The 12,751-nt window shown below is 40.4% G+C and overlaps 1 protein-coding gene across 1 annotated transcript; it reads left to right on the forward strand.

The window, feature by feature from the left end:
* Positions 1-730: 730 nt before the first annotated feature.
* On the forward strand, positions 731-5,300 carry LOC132644846 (protein kinase STUNTED-like). The gene is made up of 9 exons (XM_060361485.1): positions 731-1,149; positions 1,910-1,989; positions 2,536-3,295; positions 3,376-3,624; positions 3,714-3,877; positions 3,951-4,030; positions 4,139-4,286; positions 4,384-4,533; positions 4,638-5,300. The coding sequence occupies exons 1-9, from the start codon at positions 942-944 to the stop codon at positions 4,878-4,880; spliced, it is 2,082 nt and encodes a 693-aa protein (XP_060217468.1). The 5' UTR covers positions 731-941; the 3' UTR covers positions 4,881-5,300.
* The last annotated feature ends 7,451 nt before the right edge of the window (positions 5,301-12,751 follow it).

Raw genomic sequence — 12,751 nt, forward strand, 5'->3', positions numbered from 1 at the left:
ATTTATTCTTACTCGGTGTTTATATCAAGTTTTGCTTTGTTTATTTTGTTATTTTGCTATCGTTATTTTCCTTTCAATCCTACTTTGATTGTAAGTATTTTGAGTCGAAGGTCTATCCGAAACAATCTCTCTATCCCATAAGTATAAGGATAAGGTTATGCATATATCACTCTCCAATTATACTGAATATGTTGTTGTTTATACTAAGTCGATAAATGCACGATATGTATTTGCACGTAGACCTTTTAACACCAGACCATGATTAATTGACATGCGTTTTCAGTCCCCATTAATTTAAGTAATTATAGTCATGACTCAGTGTGAGTATTCGATGCAGATAAATATTTACTATTTTAAGGTCTTGATACATCAACTACAAAATTATTAATGACACTAATTGTAAAAGTTATTTGATTAAGTTACTCTTTATATCAAATTTTCTTTTATTGTCTTGCTCATCTTCTTTGATCGAAGAGAAAGCAAACCTGAAAATACATAAACTAATGTCTCTTATTTTCTAACATAACACTTATTTTTGAACTGATTTAAATAATAAAACAATACTTAATTTGGATCTGAGATATTAATTTAAGAAAAATAATAATTTATATTCCATGTTATAATATGCCCTATATAAAATTATATTGTCTATGTATAAAAAGATATGCGTAGCGTAAGTTGTATCCCGGAAATTACGAGGACAGACATTAATAAGAGAGCACCCTTTCTGACAAAATCAGTTATATATTGGGTAATCAATAACCATCATTTCCCTTTCCCCTAATAATTATATCACACACACACACACACACACACACAAAGACGCATAAAGGGTAAAGGCAGTGTGCCATTCTCTTTTTCTCTCAAACCCCAATGTATTTCTAGAGAGAGAGAGAGAGGGGAAAACTCCATTACACAGTGCCCTACCCTTTTTGGCTGCAATGAAAGTGTGTACTGAAGGGAAGTGTAGTTGTACTGTGGAAAGCGAGAATAGTGTTAGTGGTGATGGAGAAGTGGGGGGAAGGGTGGTGGCAGTAGTGGGAGTGAAGTTAGATTCAAAGAGTAAAGAGTTGCTGACGTGGGCTTTGGTTAAGGTTGCTCAGCCTGGAGATCATGTTCTTGCTCTCCATGTTCTTCATCCTAATTCTGGTAAACAGTTTTTTTTTTGCTGCTTATGTAATGGGTGTTCTTCATTGTTGTTATTCTTTGATTTGATTAGGAGTTTATGGGGGTTTTCTTCACTATGTCTTTTTTTTTTGTTGTTGTTGTTGTTGTCATTTTGTGAAAAGCTGAGGATTTTTACCATTTTTTTTACTGTTTATGTAATGGGTATTCTGTAGAGATGCAATGGAGGGTTTTGATGGTTTAATAGTTTGGAAATTGTTGTTTTTTTTTTCCAGAGTATTATGCGGATATCCTACTATTATTTGTGTAATGAGTGTTAATTAGGAGTATATAATGTCTCATTTTAGTCGTTGATTTGATGGATAATAGTTATGGGAATTTCTATTCTAATGTCTCATTTTCTGCTTTGTGGGTATTAATGCAATTGTCTCATTTCACACACACAACGGCTCATTTGATGTTGTATTAGTTGGCAATTTTTTTTTTTTTTTTTTTGTGTGTAATTTCTTCACTGTCTGTTTCATTTTCATTTGTTTTCTACTTTCTGATTTTTTTTTATTATCTATACATATTCTGGATTTCATTACTGATGAATCATGTGCAAAGTCGACGAATTTTTTGGATCTATGATTTGTGTATGACTTTCTCATTTAACTCACAGTGGTGGATTTCATGGTATTATTGGTTGGAATTTCTGTGCCCCTTTCTTGTTTTTAGTTCATGTTTAATGTTTTCTTCTTCTTTTGTATATCCACTCATTTTTCATTTTTTGATCTTGTTGAAGAAAAATCAGAGCCTCTTTCATTGGTGAAGTCGTTCGACTCGATGCTTGCTGCTTATGAAGGCTTCTGCAATTTAAAACAGGTTTTCTCATAAACCCCCCTTTTGCTTCCTTTCACTATATGAATATCTTTATAGAGTTTACATCTACCATCACAGAACACGAAATAGGAAGGAAGAAAAAAAGGAAAATATGAAATAGGACAGACATATGAAGATCTGAAACCATTGCTTTGAGGGCATGAATAATTTTTCTTTTTTTCTTTTTTAAGAGAAGTACCTTAGTGCTTGGTTCTGCATCAAGATTGGTTTCCTTGCACCAAAATTATGTAGGAGAATTTTACTAGTGCCTTGATTAATTTCTTTGTCACTTTTGCTGTATGTGAGTTTTTGGATTTTGGGGTGGGTTCATAATTTGTTGAGGACTGGAATATCTAGTTTGCAATTTTGTGGTATATTTAGTGGACCACTTCTTTCTTGTGGAATTTCTAAACTTTAGATTCAAACTTGTTTAGTTACAGTAAAGTAGATTTGAGATTTGCATATTTTCTTTTTCTGTTTGTCTGCTGCCTAGTAAGAGGAGCCAAAACCTTTTCCAAAAAAATCTGAATTAGGATGATCATTGTTCAGGTGCATTTGAAGCTTAAAGTTTGTCGAGGATCACCAGTTCGTAAAGTTCTTGCTCGTGAAGCTAAATTAGAAAGTGCTGTGAATTTGATCATTGGGTCTTCAGGCAGCCATCATGCCATTCGGTCATCAGTGTCACTTGCAAAGTACTGTGCTAGGAAAGTGACAAAGAGCATCTCTGTTATTGCTGTTGACAATGGCAAGATTGTCTATCAAAGGGAAGCAACTGCTTCAGTTGGAGATGAATCTTCTAGTGACTCAGATGTTCCCCATTCAAGATTCAAGCGGAGGAAGACACTGACCAAAAGTCCTTTGAGCTTAACACCTAAGAAAGACTCTTGTACACCAGAGAACAATCGCATGGCTTTGGTGCCTGTTAAGACAATTGAAGTCCCCGAGTCAAAATCTCGCTGGACACTGCTTCAGCGAGTGTTTCTTCACAACATAATGGCACCTGAAAAATATCCTGGGAAAAGGTCATCTGTGATGCAATGGGTTTGGAAACGACCAAGTCGGCAAGATTTTGCAGCTATCTACCCTGATCATAAACAGAATGTATCTGACAAGGATGAGCCTCCGTGTACAAACTTGGATGAAGAGAAAGGAGCAATTATTCCTGTTGGAAGTGATGATAATCCTATTTCAGATGAATGCTTCGTTATCTTTCCTGAGGAACTGAAGGGTCTTTCTGAAAGGTACTCGCCGATTTGCAGATTGTTCAGCTACCAGGAGCTATGTTCAGCAACATCTGATTTCCTGCCGGGTAAGTCCCCACCTTGCTGGATTTTGCAAGTTTGAGCATAAATTCTTCACTTTTCACTAAATGTGTAACTATATCTGTAGAGAATTTGATTGGAAAAGGAGGCAGCAGTAAGGTTTACAAAGGGTGCCTTCCAGATGGCAAGCAACTGGCTGTAAAAATATTGAAGCCATCAGAAGCTGTTGCACAGCAATTTCGCTCGGAGATAGAGATACTCACAACTCTGCATCACAGGCACATTATATCGCTGTTTGGTTTTTGTTTAGAGGAGAACAACCTTTTACTGGTTTATGATCTGTTATCCAGAGGAAGCTTAGAAGAGAATCTCCATGGTACCATAACTAGATATTTCCTGCTTGTTTTGGAGGCTTAATCTTTTTTTTTCTTGATTCACTGTACTGACAACAATGTAAAATACTAGGTTCTAAAAAGGATCAAAATTCATTTAGCTGGGAAGATAGATACAAGGTTGCTTTGGGTGTTGCCGAGGCATTGGACCACCTACACAATGCAGCTGATGGGCCCATAATCCACAGGGATGTGAAATCTTCAAACATTCTCCTGTCTGATGATTCTGAGCCACAGGTAGTTTATTCTTCTTCCTTAAAGTTTATGTCTTTCGGTGAATGACTTGAATTAACTGCTGTTTTGCATTCAGCTTTCAGATTTTGGACTTGCAACATTGGCCTCAAGTTGTCCGAATCATTTAGATAGCATTGATGTTGCCGGAACATTTGGGTAATTTAACGTTTTTCATTTTGATTTCAAATAACATTTGTCTACTTCATTTCATCAAAATAAAAAAGAGGAGCCGTTGTTTAGTTTATAACTGATCTTATATTGCAGCTACTTGGCTCCTGAGTACTTTATGCATGGAAAGATAACCGAAAAGATTGATGTGTATGCATTTGGTGTTGTTCTCCTTGAGCTTTTGTCTGGTAAAAAGCCAATTGATAATGGAAACGAGAAAGGTCAGGAAAGCTTAGTCATGTGGGTAAGTTGTCATCTTTGCAAATTGTGAATAGAATATCTTTTCCTCTTTCTAGTGCATTTTAGATTGAGCTTTGCAAGTTGTGGATAATCATTTTCAGGCGAAGCAAATTCTGAAGGGTGGGAACATGAGGGAGTTGCTAGATCCGAGCTTGATTGACGCTTATGACCATGATCAATTTGAGATAATGGTCTTGGCAGCATCGCTGTGCATCAGACGAGCTCCTGGAATCAGACCTCAAATTGATATCGTGAGTAAACTCTGTCAGCCACTCTAGTTGAGGTTATTTTGTACTAAAATCTGTTGCCGCCTTGTTGTATTTATCATATTTAATGGCAATAATATTTTAAACAGGTGGTGAAACTCCTCCAAGGTGAGGCTGAAACAATTAAGTGGGCAAGGGAAGAAGGCAAAGCTTCAGAGGAAGTAGATTCTGTCGATGGTGAACAACAACCCTCAAACATACAATCCTTTATTAATCTTGCATTGCTGAATTTGGAGGATGAGTCCTCACTTTCCTGTAACAGCACGGGGCCAACCATTTCCGTGGAGGATTATTTGCAAGGGAGGTTTAGTCGCTCTTCAAGTTTCGACTAGCCATTCCTATCACAGGTGTCTATGGCTATATCTAGTAACCCTTCTTCTGTAAATACTGTGCTCTCCTTATTGATTGATTGTCCCATTGCTGAGTCCTGGTACGAGAGGTTTGCAGCTATTGACCTCCTCCTTGCCTAGCCTGGGCTGATTTTTTGCTTCAACCATCACCTTTTTCCACAGCTCTGTTTCGGGGTGTAGTAACAATGCTGCCAAAAGTTGGCAAATTATCTGAATGAGCAAACGATTAGCAGATGCTCGCAGGTGAGTTATTGTAAATCAAATCCAAAGTTGAGGTGTAATTAGACCATCTGAGTTCATATTTAGTTGTCAATAGATAGGTTTAACCGTTACTGAAAATTGTACTCTTTGACCTGTTATTGCAACCTTAATTTTAGTTTGCAGAAAAGTTTTTCCATTTAATATTACATGTTTTCTTTCTTTTTTTTTTTGGGCGAGTCACAGTTTATTTTATGGATTTTATATAATCTACGAGTTTAGAAATTATTGATCGTTTTTGGCCATTTACATATACACCAACGTCCACAATTATTATTTTGTACGGCTGGTTTATACTATCTAGTTATCTACAGAAAACACAAACAAATGGACGGGCAATTGCACTTCACTCCTATTTTGATCAATTGCAGTAAAGTGAGCTAAATATTTTACTAATTATGATATCTGAAACTATACGAGAGATTAGTTTGCAGAAAAGTTTTTCCATTTAATATTACATGTTTTCTTTCTTTTTTTTTTCTTTTTTTTGTTTGGGCGAGTCACAGTTTATTTTATGGATTTTATATAATCTACGAGTTTAGAAATTATTGATCGTTTTTGGCCATTTACATATACACCAACGTCCACAATTATTATTTTGTACGGCTGGTTTTATACTATCTAGTTATCTACAGAAAACACAAACAAATGGACGGGCAATTGCACTTCACTACTATTTTGATCAATTGCAGTAAAGTGAGCTAAATATTTTACTAATTATGATATCTGAAACTATACGAGAGATTAGTTTGCAGAAAAGTTTTTCCATTTAATATTACATGTTTTCTTTCTTTTTTTTTTCTTTTTTTGTTTGGGCGAGTCACAGTTTATTTTATGGATTTTATATAATCTACGAGTTTAGAAATTATTGATCGTTTTTGGCCATTTACATATACACCAACTTCCACAATTATTATTTTGTACGGCTGGTTTTATACTATCTAGTTATCTACAGAAAACACAAACAAATGGACGGGCAATTGCACTTCACTACTATTTTGATCAATTGCAGTAAAGTGAGCTAAATATTTTACTAATTATGATATCTGAAACTATACGAGAGATCAGTGTTTACAAAGTGATTTTCATAAAAAAGAAAGCAAAAGAGAAATCTTTGATTTAAATTGTCATGCGTTACTCTGACAAGTTATTAAAGCGTTAAAGAATGGAGTATGGGTTCATCTCATTTGATTGATTAGACAAAGAGGAGTCTGTGATTCCACTTTGTGGGGAACACCAAGTCTTCTATAAGGGACGAAAAAAGAAAGTCCTCTATAAGGGCGATTAGGTTAAATAGTAGCCAATCGGATTATTTGTGGTCCCACTAACTTAATAGGAGAAGACATGTGAGGCTCAAGTGGATGTCCAACTCTCCGCATGAAAGTATATTAAAAAAAGGAAAAAGGAACGTATATGCCCTTCTATTTTGTTTTATTATTGAAACCTGTGCTCCATTAGGTTATATTAGCCCTTGCCGCTAAGCAAAGTTGTAAATATGCCCCTAATTCTAACAGGCAGGAGACGTGTCACCCGCTGAAATACCCAATCCAATAAAATTCACCCCGTTCATAACCGGATCCGACCCATTTTTTTATTTTTGAAAAAGAAGTTTATTTTCGCTCCCAACCTTGGCGACAACCCTCTGGTTCATTCCCAATCCTTTTCTTCTTGCTCATAGTCACCACAGAGTTGTTACACCAAAACACCATGTGAAATGCTGCGAGATCCACTTAAACAGCCTTAAAGTGCAATTGTCGAATACCGGAGGGACAATCATAAATTTAATTGATTATCCGAATTTGAGGTAAACAGTTTGGCGTCCATCGTGGGGCTAGTGTCACGACCCAACCCCGTGGGCCGCGACTGGTACCCTAACTGGGTACCCGTACATACCTACCTGATAGAACTTCGTACCATACAGATTTTTTTTTCAAACAGATGTTTACAAAATCAGGCCGATACAGATACGGCACGCGTACACATGTGCAAACCTGAACATACTGAAATCCACAGATAAGCCGATGAGGCTAACATACATACGGAGTCGCAAGATCGTTCGTACCTACCTGAACAGATGTAACCCGTAACCCACATATCTATCTACAGGCCTCTACAGACATACAGAATCAGATGACGGGACAGGGCCCCGCCGTACCCAGAGTAACCATACATACAGAAAATACAGAAGACAAAAGATATATACCAAACGTACACGCTCCGGATCAAAGGGAGCTCTTCCAAACTGCAGAATCGATGCCCTAAACTGGCGGCGTATCTCCAGGTGCGTCTGTACCTGCGGGCATGTAACGCAGCCCCCGAAGAACCGGGGGTCAGTACAAAAATGTACCGAGTATGTAAAGCAGAAATATATCAAACATAATCATGATCTGGACCAGAAGCACAGAAATATAATAGGCAGAATCATAAGCCGGACGGACAGAGCCATGGTCCCGACAGACGGACAGAATCATGGTTCAGACAGACAAAATCAAAATCCATACGGACGTACAGAATCCAAACCCATACGGACAGACAGAATCATAACCAGTCGGACAGATAATCCAGATGGACAGACAGAATCATAACCAGTCGGACAGATAATCCAGACGGACAGACAGAATCATAACCAGTCGGACAGATAATCCAGACAGACAGACAGAATCATAACCGGTCGGACAGATAATCCAGACGGACAGACAGAATCATAACTGGTCGGACAGATAATCCACACGGACAGACAGAATCGTATATAGGGTATAGGAACGTGGTCGCCACTCCTGCCATTGACACCACAACACAACATATATCAGAAATTCTTCTCCGATCTCCGTCATACATCATAACATAACCACGGTACCCGGGGGCGGACAGATAACACAACACCCCGAGCCCGGACACATCATACTTCATAATATATCCTCGGTAATCGGGGACGGACATATACCACAGTACCCCGAAACCGGACACATCATACTTCGGAATTCACATATGGGGCTCGGCGGCCCATCCGCACGATATACATACCGGCCCGGGATCCGGTGAAAGGAATCATAGCACATGCACGAACTGATTAATGAAAAACCACATACGTACAGATCGTCGTACAGATTCAACGGAACAGAAATAGGCCAACTGGCAGATCGAATCAAAGTATTCAGATAGTTTTCAAACTACGCACCTACACGTCACTTGGGGAGGCACGACAGATCATAACTCGAACTAGATTTTCAGATATCAAAACCATATTGTGAGATTTATATAAAAACAGTCATATTATGTTCAAAATGATAGTTCAGATGTTGCCTGTGAAAAACGGACGGAAATGAGGCAATTTAGATCATTCACGGGGTATCGGGGCTCCGTGGGCCCACCTCGGACCAACTCGAGGCAAGATACATAAATTACTGATAAAAGACCTTATGAGGTCATCCATAATCATTCGAAAGTATTCCGACTCCGTTTAGGAAGGTTTCGTACAAAAGCATACTTTAAAGATATTTTATAAGGACATAGTTTCAATCTTACTGAAGGAATTGGAGCAGATTTCCATATCGAATTCCGAGGAACGGAGTCGTATTTAAGGCTCGCGGCCGAGCCTATTATGTTCAGAACATGCCTAAGAATGAAGGGAAAGACTTTACATACCTTAGCTGCGTCTTACGCTTGTCCAAATTCAATTCCCGTTTCGCTCAAAATCTACAAATGGTCACATTTACCAATTGTCAATAGTAAGACTTTTAGCATTCTTTAATTCACTATTTGTCTACAGAAATTTGGGCAGCATCTCCCCTGCTTATATGCCTAGCCCGAATTTTTAATTCAGCAGTCAACAACACAACAACAATACCAACATCAATAATATCCTTTTTCATATCAACATATTCCATAAAACAGCCCACACGCTGTTTTCCAACTTTTATAAGTAATTAACTCAGTATACAATTATTTAATCGCGTTTTCTTCGTAAATAAACTAGTATTAACACAAATAGGAAGAGATTCATACCTTTCTCCTTTTAATATTGTTGTATCTTCCCTTTTTCACCTTAGTTTTATGCCACAACGCACTGCCATACGATTCTGCAGTGAAAACTATACGCTATCCGGACTGAAATTGGGAAATTATACCTGGTTTGGGCTAAAATTTGGTGGTGGAAAGTTGGGAAATTTTCTGGGATTTTTGGGGTGGTGTTCGTGGTTTTGGACTGAAAATGAGGGGGTCTCCCCCTCTTTATAATTGTTTTGGAAGCTGCCAGAAGCAGCTGGAAAAGTGCTCAGCGCGATCGCGTAGAGTTAAATGATTTCCTTCTGCGCGTTCGCGCCCCCTCTGGGCGCGTTCGCGCAGGGTTAAAATTTCTGACTGGATGTTCGTTAAGTAAAACGGTCATAAATTTTGATCCCGATATCGTATGAGGGCCTACGACCTATGGATGGAAAGATAATTCAATTATCTACAACTTTTATTTCTAGACGTTTTCCCAAATTTCAAACTTATAATACCGTTTTTGCCCCTAGAAGTCAGATCATCCGAAAATGCTTCCTTAAATTGTCCTTTTGGAGGGCTTCCACTTTGATTTGGCCCAAGGGACCTTCTTGAGTTGTGTTTAACTTCACATATGTGATTCATGTAATTTTTCACATGTCCCAAAAAAAATCTTGACGTGTGGGCCCCACCTCAGCTTACAAATAATTCGACGTTCGAAAATGCAGGATATAACAGCTAGGATAATAGTGGTCTTTGATCTTGATCTCTATCTTACCCATCAAAATCAAAAATATCTTTTGTTCGTCTCTGTAAAAACGGACCAAATGACTAACAGTGGACAATATGGTCATATCATTAACAACGAGATTGTTGCCGAAAATGAAGACAGCGGGCCACGAGGATTACCAAACCCCGCTGACCCGAACCCCGTTAACTCGAGGGAGGGCCTCAACCGGCAAAACACCGTGAACCAGGAGAATGCCGCCCAGCCAGCCACCGATCCTTTAAATACCCACAATTCAATTACTTTGTCCCAGACACAGGGCCGGAAAGAACCGGATACCCCGAAAGATAATATTGACTTACGTTTAATTTTTGAAATGTTGCAGGAACAGAGAGCAGCGATTGCCGAACAAGGAATCGCAATTGCCCAATTGGAAAGCAGAAGAGATACAACGACCCCGGAGAAGACGAAGGGTGTTGCCGAACCCAGGAGGGATGAGGCATGAATGGCTGAGAGCAATGGGTCCGGAGCTGGTTCCTCTACCGAGGTTCTGAGAATGCTCGAAACTTTGGCAAAGCGGGTAGACTCGACCGAAAAGAGGGTGGAAACATACAACTCTCGGGTGGACCAAATACCGGGGGCTCCGCCTATTCTGAAAGGGTCGGATTAGAAGAGGTACATCCAAAGGCCTTTTCCTCCGAGTGCGGCTCCAAAATTGATCCCGAAGAGGTTCAAAATGCCTGATATCCAGAAATATGACGGCACAACGGACCCTCACGAACACGTGACCTCATACGCCTGCGCTATAAAGGGAAATGATATGGAGGAAGATGAAATTCAATCCGTGTTGCTGAAAAAGTTCGGGGAAACTCTGTCAAAAGGAGCATTGACGTGGTACGACCATCTGCCCGAGCATTCAATCACTTCTTTCGAAATGCTCGCCGATGCGTTCGTAAAAGCACACGCCGGAGCCAAAAAGGTGCAGGCTCGGAAGACGGATATTTTCCGTATAGCCCAAAGAGACGATGAGTTACTGCATGAATTTGTCAATCGATTCCAAAGGGAACGGATGGAGCTCTCCCCGGTTCCGGAGGAATGGGCCGCACAAGCTTTCACAAAGGGGCTCAATGTGCGGAGCTCGACGGCTTCGTTCAAATTAAAGGAAAGCTTGCTGGAATACGAAGCTGTGACATGGGCAGATGTCCATAACCGATACGAGTCAAAGATTCGGGTGGAGGATGACCAACTCGAGCTTCCCCCGGGGCCAATAAATATGAACAAAAGTTTTGAGAGACCAAGAAAAAATTACGAACAGGAGGTCAGATCATCGAGGGAAAGGTATCGGCCATATTCTCATTCGGAAAAACCAAGCTTCAGGTCGGAGAAATCCAGTGTTGGCCTGAGCCATTTCTCCAGTCAGGGTGATAAACGGGTTGAGCGCGCGCCGAACAGTCGAGGTCTCTCATTCAGGAGCGATGTCAGAAGCTCTGCTGGCAACAAAGACTTGCCGAGGATATCGGAGTACAATTTCAACGTCAACACCTCGGACCTCGTCTCGGCTATTGGCCGTGTCCCGGATGTAAGATGGCCGAGACTTTTAAGGTCGGATCCGGGTCAACGGGACCCGAATATGATGTGTGAATATCATGGAACCCATGGACACAGAACTGAGGATTGTCGCCAGTTAAGAGAGGAGGTAGCTCGGTTACTAAAGAACGGCCACCTCCGAGAATTGTTGAGTGAAAGAGCCAAAGGTCACTACAAGGAAAGGGAGACTCATAAAAGGGCCGAGCCAGTAGAATCCCAGCATATAATCAACATGATAATCGGGGGCACCGATACCCCACGAGGGCCGGTAATGAAACGAACCAAGGTTTCTGCTGTGCGTGAAAAGCGCGGCCGGGATTATATACCGGAGGGTTCCATCTCTTTCAGCAACGAGGACGCAGAAGGCATAATTCAACCGCATAATGATGCATTGGTAATCTCTATTCTTATTTTTAAAACTCAAATTAAGCGTATTTTGATTGACCCAGTTAGCTCGGCCAACATCATCCGGTGGAGAGTGGTCGAACAGCTAAGGCTACTCGATCAGATTGTACCGGTAGCCCGGGTACTCAGCGAATTCAACATGGCGAGCGAAACCACAAAGGGGGAGATCTCATTGCCGGTAAACATCGATGGCAGTATCCAGCAAACGGTGTTCTATGTAATCGAAAGAGATATGAAGTACAATGCATTACTGGGTAGACCCTGGATACATAACATGAGGGCCGTGCCGTCGACGTTGCATCAGCTGCTAAAATTCCCGACTCCGGAGGGGATAAAAACCATCCGAGGTGAACAACCCGCTGCAAGGGAGATGTTTGCGGTCGAGGAAGCGACACCTCAGCCCAAAAAATCGAATCAAAAGGAAGAAGGTTCAACCGGGGGAAAGGACACCAAATAGCAATCAAATCACTTGGGGTCAGATCCGGGGTATGAAGAGGATGATTTAGGTGTACCCAGATCATTCGTCATGCCAGATGACTCGGATGCAACCAAGTCAACAGTAGAGGAGCTGGAGCAGATCATCTTGTTCGAATATCTACCGGACAGAAAGGTATACCTAGTCACGGGGTTAACCTCGGAGATCAGGAACAAGTTAATTGAATTTGTTCGAGCTAATGACGATTGCTTCGCATGGTCCCATATAGATATGACAGGTATATACCACCGGAAGTAACAACTCACAAGATCAGCTTAGACGGGAGGTTTCCCCCGGTAAAGCAGAAGAGGAGGCCCATGGCAGAAGCAAAACACGCCTTCGTAAAAGACGAGGTAACAAAGCTTTTAAAAATAGGCTCTATTCGGGAGGTAAAGTACCCGTACTGGCTAGCTAACGTAG

Source organism: Lycium barbarum, chromosome 6 (genome assembly GCF_019175385.1).
Source record: "Lycium barbarum isolate Lr01 chromosome 6, ASM1917538v2, whole genome shotgun sequence".
NCBI lineage: Eukaryota > Viridiplantae > Streptophyta > Magnoliopsida > Solanales > Solanaceae > Lycium > Lycium barbarum.